Source organism: Hyla sarda, chromosome 2 (assembly GCF_029499605.1).
Source record: "Hyla sarda isolate aHylSar1 chromosome 2, aHylSar1.hap1, whole genome shotgun sequence".
Classification (NCBI taxonomy): domain Eukaryota; kingdom Metazoa; phylum Chordata; class Amphibia; order Anura; family Hylidae; genus Hyla; species Hyla sarda.
Genome location: NC_079190.1, coordinates 5,811,151 through 5,832,926, shown reverse-complemented (window position 1 = coordinate 5,832,926; position 21,776 = coordinate 5,811,151). Strand labels below are relative to the sequence as shown.

The 21,776-nt window shown below is 40.8% G+C and overlaps 1 protein-coding gene across 4 annotated transcripts in view; it reads right to left on the bottom strand.

The window, feature by feature from the left end:
* Positions 1-21,776, bottom strand: part of PDE2A (phosphodiesterase 2A) — a 762,902-nt gene that overhangs the window by 54,089 nt on the left and 687,037 nt on the right. For all 4 annotated transcript variants that reach the window (XR_008889432.1, XM_056561064.1, XM_056561065.1 and 1 more), the window contains 8 exons: positions 20,490-20,553; positions 17,709-17,787; positions 17,339-17,516; positions 14,611-14,723; positions 14,446-14,523; positions 7,973-8,095; positions 1,802-1,872; positions 1,540-1,662 (listed from right to left, as the gene is read on the bottom strand). Coding sequence is in view for 3 of the 4 variants with exons in the window: in XM_056561064.1 (XP_056417039.1) it covers positions 1,540-1,662; positions 1,802-1,872; positions 7,973-8,095; positions 14,446-14,523; positions 14,611-14,723; positions 17,339-17,516; positions 17,709-17,787; positions 20,490-20,553 (829 nt within the window). In the remaining variant the exon portion in view is untranslated. The remainder of the gene's footprint in view (positions 1-1,539; positions 1,663-1,801; positions 1,873-7,972; positions 8,096-14,445; positions 14,524-14,610; positions 14,724-17,338; positions 17,517-17,708; positions 17,788-20,489; positions 20,554-21,776) is intronic.

Sequence of the window (21,776 nt, the reverse complement as noted above, 5' to 3'; positions counted from 1 at the left end):
ACTGTGTACTATATCACCATCTAATGGTAGAATGTGGAAGTGCACCTCTTATATAATACTGTAAACTGTGTATTATAGCACCATCTAATGATAGCATGTGGAAGTGCACCTCTATTATAATACTGTAAACTGTGTATTATATCACCATCTAATGGTAGAATGTGGAAGTGCACCTCTATTATAATACTGTAAACTGTGTATTATAGCACCATCTAATGATAGCATGTGGAAGTGCACCTCTATTATAATACTGTAAACTGTGTATTATATCACCATCTAATGGTAGCATGTGGAAGTGCACCTCTATTATAATACTGTAAACTGTGTATTATAGCACCATCTAACGGTAAAATGTGGCAATGCACCTATATTATAATACTCCACTGTGTATTAATGGTAGATTGTGGATGGAGTAATCTCCATTATTATTCAGCACTTTATACTATACTGCCATCTAGTGGTACAATCTAGATGGGCACCTCTGTTATAATACTCCTCTGTGTACTTTATCACCATCTAATGGTAGAATGTGGAAGTGCACCTCCACTATAATACTACACTGTGTACTATAGCACCATCTAATGGTAAAATGTGGAAGTGCACCTCCATTATAATACTACACTGTGTACTATAGCACCATCTAATGGTAGAATGTGGAAGTGCACCTCCATTATAATACTGTACTGTGTACTACAGCACCATCTAATGGTAGAATGTGGAAGTACACCTACATTATAATACTACACTGTGTACTATAGCACCATCTAATGGTAGAATGTGGAAGTGCACCTCCATTATAATACTACACTGTGTACTATAGCATCATCTAATGGTAGAATGTGGAAGTGCACCTCCATTATAATACTACACTGTGTACTACAGCACCATCTAATGGTAGAAAGTGGAAGTGCACCTCCATTATAATACTACACTGTGTACTATAGCACCATCTAATGGTAGAATGTGGAAGTACACCTCCATTATAATACTACACTGTGTACTATAGCACCATCTAATGGTAAAATGTGGAAGTGCACCTCCATTATAATACTACACTGTGTACTATAGCACCATCTAATGGTACATTGTGGAAGTGCCCCTCCATTATAATACTGCACTGCGTACTATAGCACCATCTAATGGTAGAATGTGGAAGTGCACCTCCATTATAATACTACACTGTGTACTATAGCACCATCTAATGGTAGAATGTGGAAGTGCACCTCCATTATAATACTACACTGTGTACTATAACACCATCTAATGGTAGAATGTGGAAGTGCACCTCCATTATAATACTACACTGTGTACTATAGCACCATTTAATGGTAGAATGTGGGAGTGCACCTCCATTATAATACTACACTGTGTACTATAGCGCCATCTAATGGTAGAATGTGGAAGTGCACCTCCACTATAATACTGTACTGTGTACTATAGCACCATCTAATGGTAGAATGTGGAAGTGCACCTGCATTATAATACTACACTGTGTCCTATAGCGCCATCTAGAGGTTGTGAAGTGCAAATGCAACTTACTCCAAGTAATTGCAGAGTTCCAAGTTCTTGTCCAGCAGGTAGCAGAAGTGTGTGACAGAGAAGGCGTGCATCCAGTTGTGATATGGAGGGTCCCTGTAACCCTTCTTCACCATAAGGCAAAATCTAAAGACAAAGAAGTCATTAATAGAACCTTAGATATCACCAAAAGGGGCAGATACTGGAGCCCTGGTGGCATCAAATCACATGACTGTATGTGAAGGCTACATAAGAGGGCTGAGGGGTGTCCATTGATATCACAAACCTGATTAGTGTCGCCCGATCGATCTTGTAGTTATTCATAAAGCCCATGTCCTCAAACATACTGAGAGTAGCCTGCAAGGAGCGGACAAGGACACGGGTCACATGACATGTCACATGATATAACATGATCATCATCAGAAATAACAATATTGCAGGGAATCAGTTTATCCGTAGTGTTTTGTGGGATGTAGATTTGGCGTACTCGGCGGGATGGAGTCAATCATCTTTGATAACTGTTTAATGTTTATAATACACTGCTTCATCGCCATCTGCTGGCAGCATGTGGCATTACATGTGACATTATTTTCGCACAGCGGCAGGTGTCAGATGGGAGAATCTGTGGATTTGTCTGAATGGTCTCTGGGGTTGATACATAATGATTTACAACGTTGCCTTTTCAATGAACATCTCATCCGATGAAGATTTGTGATTCTGGAGCCGCGCTCCATTTAGCATCACTGAAAAAAGGCAAAAAAATAATTATATACGAAGCCGACGAGTAAAATGTGAACCGCTCCTCCGCAAATCTACACGTGGGATCGCAGCTGCGCCAGACGCCACTCGGGGATATAAACAGCTACGGGAGGATAACAGATCTGTAGGTGTTTAACATATGCACCAAATACGGCACACACGGAATTACCGCCATGTTAAGCGCCAGCCATGTGCTTCAAGGATAAAGCTGATACATTCCTATACTGACTGTGAAGGGTTAAAGGGGTACTCCGGCCCTAAGACATCTTATCCCCTATCCCCTATCCCCCCCCCCCCCCCCCCGCAATCTTGCATTCGGCACCCACCTCTTTGAGCTGCACGCCGCGCAGCGCGGCGTGCAGCTCAAAGTGGTGGGTGCCGAATGTAAGATGCAAGATGGATAGGGGATAAGATGTCTTTGGGCTGGAATACCCCTTTAACCCCTTAAGGACTCAGCCCATTTTGGCCTTAAGGACTCAGACAATTTAATTTTTACGTTTTCATTTTTTCCTCCTCGCCTTCTAAAAATAATAACTCTTTTATATTTTCATCCACAGACTAGTATGAGGGCTTGTTTTTTGCGCGACCAGTTGTCCTTTGTAATGACATCACTCATTATATCATAAAATGTATGGCGCAACCAAAAAACACTATTTTTGTGGGGAAATTAAAACGAAAAACGCAATTTTGATAATTTTGGAAGGTTTCGTTTTCACGTTGTACAATTTATGGTAAAAATGACGTGTGTTCTTTATTCTGAGGGTCAATACGATTAAAATGATACCCATTATTATATACTTTTATATTATTGTTGCGCTTTAAAAAAATCACAAACTTTTAAACCAAATTAGTACGTTTATAATACCTTTATTTTGATGACCTCTAACTTTTTTATTTTTCCGTATAAGTGGCGGTATGAGGGCTCATTTTTTGCGCCATGATCTGTACTTTTTTTGATACCACATTTGCATATAAAAACTTTTAATACATTTTTTATAATTTTTTTAAATAAAATGTATTAAAAAAGCAGCAATTTTGGACTTTTTTTTTTTACGTTCACGCCGTTCACCGTACGGGATCATTAACATTTTATTTTAATATTTCGGACATTTACGCACGTGGTGATACCAAATATGTCTATTAAATTTATTTTTTACGCTTTTTGGGGGTAAAATAGGAAAAAACGGACGTTTTACTTTTTTATTGGGGGAGGGGATTTTTCACTTTTTTTTTACTTTTACATTTTTCTATATTTTTTTTTACACTTGAATAGTCCCCATAGGGGACTATTCATAGCAATACCATGATTGCTAATACTGATCTGTATAGGACATAGCACTGATCAGTATTATCGGTCATCTTCTGCTCTGGTCTGCTCGATCACAGACCAGAGCAGGAGACGTCGGGAGCCGCACGGAGGAAGGAGAGGGGACCTCCGTGCGGCGTTATGAATGATCGGATCCCCGCAGCAGCGCTGCGGGCGATCCGATCGTTCATTGAAATCGCGCACTGCCGCAGATGCCGGGATCTGTATTGATCCCAGCACCTGAGGGGTTAATGGCGGACGCCCGCGAGATCGCGGGCGTCGGCCATTGCCGGCGGGTCCCTGGCTGCGATGCCTGCGGTTATGCACAGGACGTAAATGTACGTCCTGGTGCGTTAAGTACCACCGCACCAGGACGTACATTTACGTCCTGCGTCCTTAAGGGGTTAAAGGGGTTATCCAGGAAAAAAAACTTTTTTTTACATATCAACTGACTCCAAAAAGTTAAACAGATTTGTAAATTACTTCTATTAAAAAAATCTTAATCCTTTCAGTACTTATGAGCTGCTGAAGTTGAGTTGTTCTTTTCTGTCTAAGTGCTCTCTGATGACACGTGTCTCGGGAACTGTCCAGAGTAGAAGCAAATCCCCATAGCAAACCTCTTCTACTCTGTGCAGTTCCCGAGACAAGCAGAGAGGTCAGCAGAGAGCACTGTTGTCAGACAGAAAAGAACAACTCAACTTCAGCAGCTGATAATTATTGGAAGGATTAAGATTTTTTTGATAGAAGTAATTTACAAATCTGTTTAACTTTCTGGAGCCAGTTGATATAAATAAAAAAAACGTTTTTTTTTCCAGGAATACCCCTTTAAATCTTCATTGGGAGATCCAGTAGTTGGGGGCAGCAGGTCCTCTGTTGGGGTGGTCAGGGGCACATGAGGGGGAGGAGCCATAAGGCGAAGGCGGCACAGACTGGCGGCACAATACTTTGTCCATTGAAATGCATAATACATATTATCACCATGAGATGGCGGTATTGTAGAAGTACAGTGCACAGTGACGACGGAATTATTTATGCCTTGAATGGTGGTATTGGTTGTGTACTTTTCAGCACTATTAGGGGTAGTGCCGTGTGGCACCATTTGGACAGTATGGCAGTATTGTTTTGCATACTTTATCGCTATGTGTTCACTGTATGGCATTTATATTTGGACACTATGGCGGTATTATTGAAGTACTTTACAGCACTATATTGTGTACACTGTATGATACAGTTATTTGGACGATATGGCAGTAGTATTTCTGTACTATATTGAATGATGTGTGCACAGTACAGCATTTATATTGGACACTTTATGGCATCATCATTTGTGTACTTTACAGCACTATAGAGCGGTATTATGTACTTTGTGCTTCTATGTTGTGCACTCTGTATGGCACTATTTTGACCCTTTATGGTGGTATTATTTGTGTACTTTATACTACCATATATTGTGTGTGTATCTCTGGACACAATTCCAGTTTTATTTGTGTACTATATAGTACTATTATGTGGACACTGTGGACTATTGATGTTTGGACACTGTATGGCGGTTATATTTATGTCACTTATACTATTATGTTAACACTACATCGCACTGATAAGTTTACACTTTATTCTGGGATGAGTGGCCTCTTTTTTAGCTGCACCCCCCCCCCCCCCCCCTATGATCACATGTTCCCCCCCCCCCCCACCCCTGAAGGAATCCTGTGAGCCGCCATGTTGTCTTCGGAGGATTTCACGGATGTTTCTGTCACGTTTCTGTCTACGTTGAGAGACTAGAGACCATCCAGGGAACACAAGGAGGAATTCACAATCTAATGCAAAGTCACAAAGTTTTAGGAACTGCTCCAGCCACATGAGGTCTAGCATTGTCTTGTATTAGGAGGAACCCAGGGCCAACCGCACCAGCATATGGTCTCACAAGGGGTCTGAGGATCTCATCTCGGCACCTAAGGGCAGTCAGGCTACCTCTGGCAAGCACATGGAGGGCTGTGCAGCACCCCAAAAGAAATGCCACCCCACACCATTACTAACCCACTGAAAACCAGTCATGCTGGAGGAAGTTGCAGGCAGCAGAACGTTCTACACGGCGTCTCCAGACTCTGTCACGTCTGTCACATGTGCTCAGTGTGAACCTGCTTTCATCTGTGAAGAGCACAGGACGCCAGTGGTGAATTTGCCAATCTTGGTGTTCTCTGGCAAATGCCAAACGTCCTGCACGGTGTTGGGCTGTTAGCACATCCCCCACCTGTTGATGTCGGGCCCTCATACCACCCTCATGGAGTCTGTTTCTGACCGTTTGAGTGGACACATGCACATTTGTTGCCTGCTGGAGGTCATTTTGCAGGGCTCTGGCAGTGCTCCTCCTGCTCCTCCGTGTACAAAGGCGGAGGTAGTGGTCCTGCTGCTGGGTTATTGTCTCCTACGTCCTCCTCCACGTCTCCTGATGTACTGGCCTGTCTCCTGGTAGCGCCTCCACGCTCTGGACACTACGTGTATATACATTGTGTTTATGTTCCCTTTATTATTTTGAGCAGTGTATATACATTGTGTTGTTTATGTTCCCTTTATGTTTTTGAGCGGTGTATATACATTGTGTTGTTTGTGTTCCCTTTATGTTTTTGAGCAGTGTATATACATTGTATTGTTTATGTTCCCTTTATGTTTTTGAGCAGTGTATATACATTGTGTTGTTTATGTTCCCACTATGTTTTTGAGCAGTGTATATACATTGTGTTGTTTATGTTCCCACTATGTTTTTGAGCCGTGTATATACATTGTGGGGTTTGCGTTCCCTTTATGTTTTTGAGCAGTGTATATACATTGTGTTGTTTATGTTCCCTCTATGTTTTTGAGCAGTGTATATACATTGTGTTGTTTGTGTTCCCTTTATGTTTTTGAGCAGTGTATATACATTGTGTTGTTTATGTTCCCACTATGTTTTTGAGCAGTATATATACATTGTGTTGTTTGTGTTCCCTTTATGTTTTTGAGCGGTGTATATACATTGTGGGGTTTGCGTTCCCTTTATGTTTTTGAGCAGTGTATATACATTGTGTTGTTTATGTTCCCTTTATGTTTTTGAGCAGTGTATATACATTGTGTTGTTTATGTTCCCTTTATGTTTTTGAGCAGTGTATATACATTGTGTTGTTTATGTTCCCTTTATGTTTTTGAGCAGTGTATATACATTGTGTTGTTTATGTTCCCTTTATGTTTTTGAGCAGTGTATATACATTGTGTTGTTTATGTTCCCTTTATGTTTTTGAGCGGTGTATATACATTGTGTTGTTTATGTTCCCTTTATGTTTTTGAGCAGTGTATATACATTGTGTTGTTTATGTTCCCTTTATGTTTTTGAGCAGTGTATATACATTGTGTTGTTTGTGTTCCCTTTATGTTTTTGAGCAGTGTATATACATTGTGTTGTTTATGTTCCCACTATGTTTTTGAGCAGTGTATATACATTGTGGTGTTTATGTTCCCTGTATGTTTTTGAGCAGTGTATATACATTGTGTTGTTTATGTTCCCTTTATGTTTTTGAGCAGTGTATATACATTGTGTTGTTTGTGTTCCCTTTATATATTTTTGAGCAGTGTATATACATTGTGTTGTTTATGTTCCCTTTATGTTTTTGAGCAGTGTATATACATTGTATTGTTTGTGTTCCCTTTATGTTTTTGAGCAGTGTATATACATTGTGTTGTTTATGTTCCCTTTATGTTTTTGAGCAGTGTATATACATTGTGTTGTTTGTGTTCCCTTTATGTTTTTGAGCAGTGTATATACATTGTGTTGTTTATGTTCCCTTTATGTTTTTGAGCAGTGTATATACATTGTGTTGTTTGTGTTTCCTTTATATATTTTTGAGCAGTGTATATACATTGTGTTGTTTATGTTCCCTTTATGTTTTTGAGCAGTGTATATACATTGTATTGTTTGTGTTCCCTTTATGTTTTTGAGCAGTGTATATACATTGTGTTGTTTATGTTCCCTTTATGTTTTTGAGCGGTGTATATACATTGTGTTGTTTATGTTCCCTTTATGTTTTTGAGCAGTGTATATACATTGTGTTGTTTGTGTTCCCTTTATGTTTTTGAGCAGTGTATATACATTGTGTTGTTTATGTTCCCTTTATGTTTTTGAGCAGTGTTTATACATTGTGTTGTTTATGTTCCCTTTATGTTTTTGAGCGGTGTATATACATTGTGTTGTTTATGTTCCCTTTATGTTTTTGAGCAGTGTATATACATTGTATTGTTTATGTTCCCTTTATGTTTTTGAGCAGTGTATATACATTGTGGTGTTTATGTTCCCTTTATGTTTTTGAGCAGTGTATATATATATATATATATATATATCCATGTTAGTTGACATCCCCAGTCACTCACCACAGTGGTATCATCCTCAGGAAGGGATCGGGGGGTGTAGCTGAAATGGTTAAAGTTTGGATCGATGTGGGAGACTGGTGGGATCCCATTGGCTTGTAGTTTCTTGGCTTCATCTTCACAGATCTGGAATGGATAAGAACATGTGGATTATTATTGATCTCCCTCTGGATCCCACCTGGTCTACAGGTACAGTCCAGGATATATGTCATGTGACCGGTGACATCACATATGACAGAGGTAGTGGGGGCCAATCCACCACAGTATTATGAAGGGCCCCGGGGAGATTGGAAAGTGAGATCCCCTGTAACCAGCAATGTCCGGGGATTTCTGCCTTCAGCACCGGCAGCCGCCATTTATACTGACAATATGTAGGTGTCTATATACTGTATATACATCTCTATATACACCTCTATATACTGTATGTACATCTCTATATACACCTCTATATACTGTATGTACATCTCTATATACACCTCTATATACTGTATATACATCTCTATATACACCTCTATATACTGTATGTACATCTCTATATACACCTCTATATACTGTATGTACATCTCTATATACACCTCTATATACTGTATATACATCTCTATATACACCTCTATATACTGTATGTACATCTCTATATACACCTCTATATACTGTATGTACATCTCTATATACACCTCTATATACTGTATATACATCTCTATATACATCTCTATATACTGTATATACATATCTCTATATACACCTCTATATACTGTATATACACCTCTATATACATCTCTATATACTGTATATACATCTCTATATACATCTCTATATACTGTATATACATCTCTATATACACCTCTATATACTGTATATACATCTCTATATACACCTCTATATACACCTCTATATACTGTATATACATCTCTATATACACCTCTATATACTGTATATACATCTCTATATACTGTATATACACCCTATACACACACCTCTATATACACCTCTATATACTGTATATACATCTCTATATACTGTATATACACCTCTATATACTGTATATACACCTCTATATACATCTCTATATACTGTATATACATCTCTATATACATCTCTATATACTGTATATACATCTCTATATACATCTCTATATACATCTCTATATACTGTATATACATCTCTATATACACCTCTATATACTGTATGTACATCTCTATATACTGTATATACACCTCTATATACATCTCTATATACTGTATGTACATCTCTATATATATCTCTATATACTGTATATACATCTCTTTATACACCTCTATATACATCTCTATATACACCTCTATATACTGTATATACATCTCTATATACATCTCTATATACTGTATATACATCTCTATATACACCTCTATATACTGTATCTACATCTCTATATACATCTCTATATACTGTATATACATCTCTATATACATCTCTATATACATCTCTATATACTGTATATACATCTCTATATACACCTCTATATACTGTATCTACATCTCTATATACATCTCTATATACTGTATATACATCTCTATATACATCTCTATATACATCTCTATGTACTGTATATACATCTCTATATACTGTATATACATCTCTATATACACCTCTATATACTGTATGTACATCTCTATATACTGTATATACACCTCTATATACATCTCTATATACTGTATGTACATCTCTATATATATCTCTATATACTGTATATACATCTATTTATACACCTCTATATACTGTATGTACATCTCTATATACACCTCTATATACACACCTCTATATACTGTATATACATCTCTATATACATCTCTATATACTGTATATACATCTCTATATACACCTCTTTATACTGTATCTACATCTCTATATACATCTCTATATACTGTATATACATCTCTATATACTGTATATACATCTATATACATCTCTATATACTGTATATACATCTCTATATACTGTATGTACATCTCTATATACTGTATATACATCTCTATATACTGTATATACATCTCTATATACTGTATATACATCTCTATATACACCTCTATATACTGTATATACATCTCTATATACACCTCTATATACTGTATGTACATCTCTATATATATCTCTATATACTGTATATACATCTCTATATACTGTATATACATCTCTATATACACACCTCTATATACACCTCTATATACTGTATATACATCTCTATATACACCTCTATATACTGTATATACATCTCTATATACTGTATATACATCTCTATATACATCTCTATATACTGTATATACATCTCTATACACCTCTATATACTGTATATACATCTCTATATACATCTCTATATACTGTATATACATCTCTATACACACCTCTATATACACCTCTATATACTGTATATACATCTCTATATACACCTCTATATACTGTATATACATCTCTATATACATCTCTATATACTGTATATACATCTCTATATACATCTCTATATACTGTATATACATCTCTATATACATCTCTATGTACTGTATATACATCTCTATATAATGTATGTACATCTCTCTATATATATATCTCTATATACTGTATATACATCTCTATATACTGTATATACATCTCTATATACACACCTCTATATACACCTCTATATACTGTATATACATCTCTATATACACCTCTATATACTGTATATACATCTCTATATACATCTCTATATACTGTATATACACCTCTATATACACCTCTATATACTGTATATACATCTCTATATACACCTCTATATACTGTATATACATCTCTATATACACCTCTATATACTGTATATACATCTCTATAAACTGTATATACATCTCTATATACATCTCTATAAACTGTATATACATCTCTATATACATCTCTATAAACTGTATATACATCTCTATATACTGTTTGTACACCTCTATATACATCTCTATATACTGTATATACATCTCTCTATATATATCTCTATATACTGTATATACATCTCTATATACTGTATATACATCTCTATATACATCTCTATATACTGTATATACATCTCTATATACATCTCTATAAACTGTATATACATCTCTATATACTGTTTGTACACCTCTATATACATCTCTATATACTGTATATACACCTCTATATACTGTTTGTACACCTCTATATACATCTCTATATACTGTATATACACCTCTATATACTGTTTGTACACCTCTATATACATCTCTATATACTGTATATACATCTCTCTATATATATCTCTATATACACATCTCTATATACTGTATATACATCTCTATATACATCTCTATATACTGTATATACATCTCTATATACATCTCTATAAACTGTATATACATCTCTATATACTGTTTGTACACCTCTATATACATCTCTATATACTGTATATACATCTCTATATACTGTATATACATCTCTATATACATCTCTATAAACTGTATATACTTCTCTTTATACATCTCTATATACATCTCTATATACTGTATATACATCTCTATATACATCTCTATATACTGTATATACTTCTCTTTATACATCTTTATATACTGTATATACATCTCTTTATACTGTTTGTACACCTCTATACACATCTCTATATACATCTCTATATACTGTATATACATCTCTATACACTGTTGGTCTCTATATACATTCTGTAGTATATCCACACACTGATCTCCTATAATCCGCACAGCGTCCGCAGATCACTGTTATCAGAGACAATCACACCGCAGCCGCTGCCCTGTCATTTGTTGGAAATAACACCGGATGGCGGCTTACACCCGCCTGGATGACAGAGAGAAAATCACTGGTGTCACCAGCAGCTGCATAATGTCACATATCTACACCGCCAGATATCAGCGGGGAAGAACCGCAACACCGTCTTCACATTATCTACACCAGGGTCCCACACATGCTGGGAGTTGTAGTCACTTGGGTCTATATACAAGAGTCTACACCTGATGGGGTTAATACAACATGAATCATATCCAGATCCTGTAGATCTTAGAGGAACAGAAATATTTGGGGAAAATGAAGATTTCATTATAGGAAGCAAGATCCCTGACACAGAAGAGACAGGGCGAATCCAGCATGTCACAGTAATCATCATACACGACCAGACCAGATATGACCTGACCAGATATGACCAGACCAGACCAGAAATGACCAGACCAGACCAGATATGACCAGATCAGACCAGAAATGACCAGACCAGACCAGATATGACCAGACCAGATCAGATATGACCAGATCAGACCAGATATGACCAGACCAGACCAGATATGACCAGACCAGATATGACCAGACCAGATATGACCAGTCCAGATATGACCAGTCCAGATATGACCAGACCAGACCAGATATGACCAGACCAGACCAGATATGACCAGACCAGATATGACCAGACCAGATATGACCAGACCAGATATGACCAGACCAGATATGACCAGATCAGACCAGATATGACCAGACCAGATATGACCAGACCAGACCAGATATGACCAGATCAGATATAACCTGACCAGATCAGATATGACCAGATCAGATATGACCAGACCAGACCAGATATGACCTGACCAGATATTACCAGACCATATATGACCAGATATGACCAGACCAGACCAGATATTACCAGACCATATATGACCAGATATGACCAGACCAGACCAGATATGACCAGACCAGACCAGATATGACCAGACCAGACCAGATATGACCAGACCAGATATGACCAGACCAGACCAGATATGACCAGACCAGATATGACCAGACCAGATATGACCAGACCAGATATGACCAGACCAGACCAGATATGACCAGATCAGATATAACCTGACCAGACCAGATATGACCAGATCAGATATGACCAGACCAGACCAGATATGACCTGACCAGATATTACCAGACCATATATGACCAGATATGACCAGACCAGACCAGATATGACCAGACCAGACCAGATATGACCAGACCAGACCAGATATTACCAGACCAGACCAGATATGACCAGACCAGATATGACCAGACCAGATATGACCAGACCAGATATGACCAGACCAGACTAGATAATGACCAGACCAGATATGACCAGACCAGACCAGATATGACCAGACCAGACTAGATATGACCAGACCAGATATGACCAGACCAGACATGACCAGACCAGACATGACCAGACCAGACTAGATATGACCAGACCAGATATGACCAGACCAGATATGACCAGACCAGACCTGATATGACCAGACCAGACAAGATATGACCAGACCAGATATGACCAGACCAGACTAGATATGACCAGACGAGATATGACCAGACCAGACCAGATATGACCAGACCAGACCAGATATGACCAGACCAGACCAGACCAGATATGACCAGACCAGACTAGATATGACCAGACCAGATATGACCAGACAAGACCAGATATGACCAGACCAGACTAGATATGAACAGACCAGATATGACCAGACCAGACTAGATATGACCAGACCAGATATGACCAGACCAGATATGACCAGACCAGATATGACCAGACCAGATATGACCAGACCAGACTAGATATGACTAGACCAGACTAGATATGACCAGACCAGACTAGATATGACTAGACCAGACTAGATATGACTAGACCAGACCAGACCAGATATGACTAGACCAGACCAGACCAGATATGACTAGACCAGACCACACATGACCAGACCAGACCAGATATGACCAGACCAGATATGACTAGACCAGACCAGATATGACCAGACTAGGTATGACCAGACCAGACCAGATATGGCCAGACCAGATTAGATATGACCAGACCAGATATGACCAGACCAGATATGACCAGACCAGACTAGATATGACCAGACCAGATATGACCAGACCAGACTAGATATGACCAGACCAGACCAGATATGACCAGACCAGATATGACCAGACCAGACATGACCAGGCCAGATATGACCAGACTAGATATGACTAGACCAGACCAGATATGACCAGACCAGACCAGATATGACCAGACCAGACCAGACTAGATATGACCATACATGACCAGATATGACCAGACCAGATATGACTAGACCAGACCAGATATGACCAGACTAGATATGACTAGACCAGACATGACCATACACGATCAGACCAGATATGACCATACATGAACCAGATATGACCAGACCAGATATGACCATACACGACCAGACCAGATATGACCAGACCAAACCAGATATGACCATACACGACCAGACCAGATATGAGCATATATGACCATACACGACCAGACCAGATATGACCACACATGACCAGACCAGATATGACCAGACCAGAAAATTCGGGAAAAAACTAAAACTGCAGTAAAGGAGGTGCCGTGGACCATTGGCTTTGGATAACTGTGCTGGGAGTATTGACAGAACATTGAGTGCCCCCCCCCCCCCCCCCCGTACCTTCATGTGATACATCATCATCTCGTTGGCCAGATGACTCCTGAATTGTGCTTCATGGACCTGTTTGTACAGCAGCGACTGGTGGAAAGAAAGGGAACGGGTCAAGATCAGTCAGGGAATTCAATGGGATATCTGCAGTACTCATAGGGATTACATGGGGCTTACATGAGCGATGCTGATCCCACAGTAGATGGAGAAGGCCGTGGCCAAATCTTCATCGAACTTGGTAAATCCAGGACCATTAATTTTGTTGACCAATTCTGCCACACCGATGACCTCTGTGGGATGGAAAGTCAATTATATAAAAGATTACGGACCCCAACCAATCACGAACCCCATCCAATCATGGACCCCATCCAGTCACGGGCCCCATCCAATCACAGACCCCATCCAATCATAGACCCCATCCAATCACGGACCCCATCCAATCACGGACCCCATCCAATCACGGACCCCATCCAATCACAGAGCCCATCCAATCACAGAGCCCATCCAATCACAGACCCCATCCAATTATGGACCACAGCAAATCACGGACCCCATCCAACCACGGACCCCATCCAACCACAGACCCCATCCAATCACAGACCCCATCCAACCACAGACCCCATCCAATAACAGACCCCATCCAATCACAGACCTCATCCAATCACAGACCCCATCCAATCACAGACCCCATCCAATCACAGACCCCATCCAATTATGGACCACAGCCAATCACGGACCCCATCCAATCATGGATCCCATTCAATCACGGACTTCCTCCAATCATGGACCCCATCCAATCATGGACCCTATCCAATCATGGACCCCATCCAATCACGGACCACAGCCAATCATGGACCCCATCCAATCATGTGCTCCATACAATCACAGACCCCATCCAATCACGGACCACAGCCAATCACGGACCACAGCCAATCACGGACCCCATCCAATCATGGACCCCATCCAATCATGGACTCCATCCAATCATGGACCCCATCAAAGGACCCAAGTACAGATAGAAGGGAAACCACGGGGATGTTCTGCATTTTCGCTGTAGAAACTCTTGGCTACTTTATCCATTAACATCTCAGGGACCATCTAGAAGGACAACACCTAGTTGGGTATATTATATATGGCAGTGGTCTCAAACTGTGGACCTCCAGCATCTAAACCACTTGCTCAGCCAGCAGCATGAGGAGGAGGTTTGTTACAGTGTGTCACCCCAGTAGTAATGAGATTACATGAGGAGGAGGTTTGTTACAGTGTGTCACCCCAGTAGTAATGAGATTACATGAGGAGGAGATTTGTTACATTGTGTCACCCCAGTAGTAAGGAGATTACATGAAGAGGAGGTGTGTTACAGTGTGTCACCTCAGTAGTAAGGAGATTACATGAGGAGGAGGTTTGTTACAGTGTGTCATCCCAGTAGTAAGGAGATTACATGAGGAGGAGGTTTGTTACAGATTGTCACCCCAGTAGTAAGGAGATTACATGAGGAGGAGGTGTGTTACAGTGTGTCACCTCAGTAGTAAGAAGATTACATGAGGAGGAGGTGTGTTACAGTGTGTCACCTCAGTAGTAAGGAGATTACATGAGGAGGAGGTTTGTTACAGTGTATCACCCCAGTAGTAAGAAGATTACATGAGGAGGAGGTTTGTTACAGTGTGTCACCACAGTAGTAAGGAGATTACATGAGGAGGATGCTTGTTACAGTGTGTCACCCCAGTAGTAAGAAGATTACATGAGGAGGAGGCTTGTTACAGTGTGTCACCCCAGTAGTAAAGAGATTATATGAGGAGGGGGCTTGTTACAGTGTGTCACCCCAGTAGTAAGGAGATTACATGAGGAGGAGGCTTGTTACAGTGTGTCACCCCAGTAGTAAAGAGATTATATGAGGAGGGGGTTTGTTACAGTGTGTCACCACAGTAGTAAGGATATTACATGAGGAGAAGGCTTGTTACAGTGTGTCACCCCAGTAGTAAGAAGATTACATGAGGAGGAGGCTTGTTACAGTGTGTCACCCCAGTAGTAAGGAGATTACATGAGGAGGAGGCTTGTTACAGTGTGTCACCCCAGTAGTAAAGAGATTATATGAGGAGGGGGTTTGTTACAGTGTGTCACCACAGTAGTAAGGAGATTACATGAGGAGGAGACTTGTTACAGTGTGTCACCCCAGTAGTAAGAAGATTACATGAGGAGGAGGTTTATTACAGTGTGTCACCATAGTAGTAAAGAGATTATATGAGGAGGAGGTTTGTTACTGTGTGTCACCCCAGTAGTAAAGAGATTATATGAGGAGGAGGTTTGTTACAGTGTGTCACCCCAGTAGTAAGGAGATTACATGAGGAGGAGGTTTATTACAGTGTGTCACCCCAGTAGTAAAGAGATTATATGAGGAGGAGGTTTGTTACAGTGTGTCACCCCAGTAGTAAGGAGATTACATGAGGAGGAGGTTTGTTACAGTGTGTCACCCCAGTAGTAAGGTGGAAAGGGCGGGCCAATGGACTGAGTCAAGGGAGTGGCAACATTTACTTTTGCCTAGGGTGGCAAAAATCCTTGCACCTTTTTCATGGTCTACACCAGTGTTTCCCAACCAGGGTGCCTCCAGGTGTTGCAAAACTACAACTCCCAGCATGCCTAGGCAGCCTTTGGCAGCCTTTGGCTGTCCAGGCATCCTGGGAGTTGTAGTTTTGCAGCACCTTGAGACACCCTGTTTGGAAATCACTGGTCTACGCTGTAAAAGCAACAATTAAATAGACTAACTACTTATTATTTTTATTACTTAAGGTGGAATGGCACCTCTTAAGGTGGAACTACACTTTACTGATCCTTTTATATCTGAATGTTTTAACCCTGCTAAAATACTCCAGAAGGGTAAGTATTGGTAGGTAGGTATTGCACCCACCGTTACTCTCATTTTTAATGGGGAAACACAAGATGTTCCTTGTCCTGAAGCCGGTGCTGTCGTCCACTCCCCGGTAGAACAAAGGATGTGAATAGGCATCTTTAATGTTAAGGATTTGGCCTGTGGTCGCTACGTGGCCCGCGATGCCCTGATCCGCCGGGATCCTTATCTCGTAGCTCTGTGGACAGAAAGCAAAAAGTAACAATCCCATCATTGTCCTCATGAAACATCAACACGATATATAGAATTATGAAGACTGATTTGGGAGTTGGGTGTAGTGCTCCTCCTTGTCTATAGATGGCGCTGTTACAGGTGAAATTAGAAAGTATTTAGGTGATGCCAATGTGCATCTGTTCCCTATTGTACCTACATCATCATCCACGACTCCTCCGTCAAAGACTTTGGCAACAAGTTCGTGGCTTTGTCTCTCAAGTAGGAAAACAGAACATCTGTGGAAGAGAAAAGATAAGATTCAAGAAAATAGGAAATATCTTGAACTAGGTCAACTAGGTCCCATTCATGATAGATCTAAGACCAAATCCAGCTTAAAGGGGTACTCCGCTGGAATATTTTTTGTTTTAAATCAACTCAAGATTTGTAAATGACTTCTATTTAAAAATCTTAATCCTTCCAGTAATTATCAGCTGCTGTATGCTCCACAGGAAGTTCTTTTCGTTTTGAATCGCCTTTCTGTCTGATCCCAGTGCTCTCTGCTGACACCTCTGTCCATGTCAGGAACTGTCCAGAGCAGGAGAGGTTTGCTATGGGGATTTGCTTGTACTCTGGACAGTTCCTGATATGGACAGTGGTGTCAGCAGAGAGCACTGTTCTCAGACTGGAAAGGAAATTTAAAAAGAAAAGAACTTCCCGTGAAGTATACAGCAATTGATAAGTACTGGAAGGATTAAGATTTTTTAAATAGAAGTAATTTACAAATCTGTTTAACTTTCTGGCACCAGTTGATTTAAAAAAAAAAAAATAATAATAATGTTTTCCAGCGGAGTACCCCTTTAAAGGATATCCAAAGGATAGGGGATAAGATGTCTGATCATGGGGGTCCAGCCGCTAGGGACCCCCCGCGATCTCGGATGTGGCACTCCAGACATCCAGTGCACAGAGCGAACTTCGCTCCATGCCGGATGACTGGTGATGCGGGGCAGAGGCTCGTGACATAGCTGTCACGTCCTGTTTGTGACGTCACAGCCATCACGCCCCCTCCCTTAGACTTGCATTGAGGGGGCGTGGCCGTGACATCATGAGCGGGGCACAGTCGTAACGTCATGAGACTCTGGTGTTGAACCCAACGCTCTAAATGAATGCCGGGTGCAGCACGGAGATCACCCATGATCAGACATCTTATCCCCTCTCGTTTGGACGACCAATCCGGATAAGGTCTATAAGGCCAGATGCAGGAGAGACCAATGTACAAGACTAGAAAGATGGGCCATACACCTCTAGGCTACAAGACCAGATCCTGAAAGAGGTCTACAAGACCTGATCCTGAATGAGGTCTACAAGACCAGATCCTGAATGAGGTCTACAAGACCAGATCCTGAAAGAGGTCTACAAGGCCAGATCCTGAAAGAGGTCTACAAGACCAGGTCCTGAATGAGGTCTACAAGACCAGATCCTGAAAGAGGTCTACAAGACCAGATCCTGAAAGAGGTCTACAAGACCAGGTCCTGAATGAGGCCTACAAGACCAGATCCTGAAAGAGGTCTACAAGACCAGATCCTGAAAGAGGTCTACAAGACCAGGTCCTGAATGAGGTCTACAAGACCAGGTCCTGAATGAGGTCTACAAGACCTGATCCTGAAAGAGGTCTACAAGACCAGATCTTGAATGAGGTCTACAAGACCAGATGCTGAATGAGGTCTTCAAGACCAGATCTTGAATGAGATGTACAAGACCAGATCCTGAATGAGGCCTACAAGACCAGATCATGAGGCCTACAAGACCAGATCCTGAATGAGGTCTACAAGATCTGATCCTGAATGAGGTCTACAAGACCAGATCCTGAATGAGGTCTACAAACCAGGTCCTGAATGAGGTCTACAAGACCAGATCTTGAATGAGGTCTACAAGACATGATCCTGAATGAGGTCTACAAGACCAGATCCCGTATGAGGTCTACAAGACCAGGTCCCGAATGAGGCCTACAAGACCAGATCCTGAATGAGGTCTACAAGACCAGATCCTGAATGAGGTCTACAAGACCAGGTCCTGAATGAGGTCTACAAGACCAGATCCTGAATGAGGTCTACAAGACCAGATCTTGAATGAGGTCTACAAGACCAGATCCTGAATGAGGTCTACAAGACCAGATCCTGAATGAGGCCTACAAGACCAGATCCTGAATGAGGTCTACAAGACCAGATCTTGAATGAGGTCTACAAGACCAGATCTTGAATGAGGTCTACAAGACCAGATGCTGAATGAGGTCTACAAGACCAGATCTTGAATGAGGTCTACAAGACCAGATCCTGAATGAGGTCTACATGACCAGATCCTGAATGAGGCCTACAAGACCAGATCCTGAATGAGATCTTCAAGACCAGATCCTGAATGAGATCTTCAAGACCAGATCCTGAATGAGTTCTACAAGACCAGATCCTGAATGAGGTCTACAAGACCAGGTCCTGAATGAGGTCTACAAGACCAGATCCTGAATGAGGTCTACAAGACCAGATTCTGAATGAAGTCTACAGGTCAAGATCTTAAGCCAAGTCTACAAAACTAGATCCTGGGCTGAATCTATAAGAGCAGATTCAAAGACCTACAAAATCAGATCCTAGATTATGTCTACAAGACCAAAGCCTGGGCATGGACTATGAGACCAGATCCCAGACCTACAAAATCAGATCCTGGACAAAGGGCACAAGACCAGAAAATTGGATCACAGTCCAAATCAGTGGTCTCAGACTGTGGACCCTTCAGATGTTGCAAAACTTCAACTCCCAGCAGGCCCGGACAGCCGTTGGCTGTCCGGGCATGCTGGGTAGTTGAAGTTTTGCAACATTTGGAGGGCCACAGTTTGAGGCCATGGATCTACAATGTGATCTACAAGCACAGATGTGATGGCTCCCGGTGGAGGACTGGTTGGATGTTCATGGAGATGATGGTCTGATGTCTCGCACGCTACAGTACGTACATTTCTGCGTTGCTGAGATTTCGAGCCTCCGTTATAATTTCCTGGAGCAGAACCGATACGTCATCTAGGAAAAAACAAAAACATCCATATGTGACATCACCGAGTGACATCATGTCATCTAGTAGCCTACACATGGAGATGATGGGGGACCAGTAGTCTGCACCAATCCTACAAAATTCTTCCATGTTCTGGCCTCAATAACTTTATTATTTCTCCGTCTACAGAGCAGGGCGAGGGTTCGTTTTTTGGGTGATTGGTACCAAGTACCGGCAGCCGACAGATTACCTTTACACCAGGGATGTATGGTGATGTGATCCCTAAATCAGTTCCCCATTTCTCCAGCAGGGAGAACTAGGACCACTAACATGGTCGGATGGACTGTGGCATCTAAGGAGTTAAGGTCCAGGTTCACTTCCAGTTGTAATGCACATTGTTATGGAGCAGGTTATGCTCCATGTACATTTAATGGTTAAAGAAGTACTCCAGGTTGTGTCTTATTTTTTGCCCATATCATGCACACTCACCATCACTAGTCCTACAGAGCCATCTGTGTCATTCTAGCACAGTTGCACCCATGTGTTTTATTACTGTAACTGGGTCATGTGATGACCAGTCTGACCCACAGAAAATCACAGTGCTTAATATGTGGTAGTGGTCAGTCCTGGGTCAGCTCACTTCCTGTGACCTACAGGATGACATCATTACCTATCAGATCAACCTTGCTAGATTTCAGACCCCTCCCCCCTCCAGCTCTATCTGTTTACCACTGCTCTCTCTATGGAATCTAGGAATATATCCTGATCCCACAGAGATAGCAGCAGCAGTATACTGATAGAGCTGGAGTGGAGGTGTATAACTACTATATATCCTGATCCCATAGAGATAACAGCAGCAGTATACAGATAGCGCTAGAGGGGAAGTGTATAACTACTATATATCCTGATCCCATAGCGATAGCAGCAGTATACAGATAGAGCTAGAGGGGAAGTGTATAACTACTATATATCCTGATCCCATAGAGATAACAGCAGCAGTATACAGATAGAGCTAGAGGGGAGGTGTATAACTACTATATATCCTGATCCCATAGAGATAGCATCAGCAAAATACATATAGTTATACCCCTCTCCTTCAGCTCTATCTGTATACTGCTGATGCTATCTCTTTGGGATCAGGATATATATTAGTTATACACTTCCCCTCTAGCTCTACTATACATCCTGATCCCATAGTGATAGCAGCAGTATACAGATAGAGCTGGAGGGGAGGGGTATAACTACTATATAT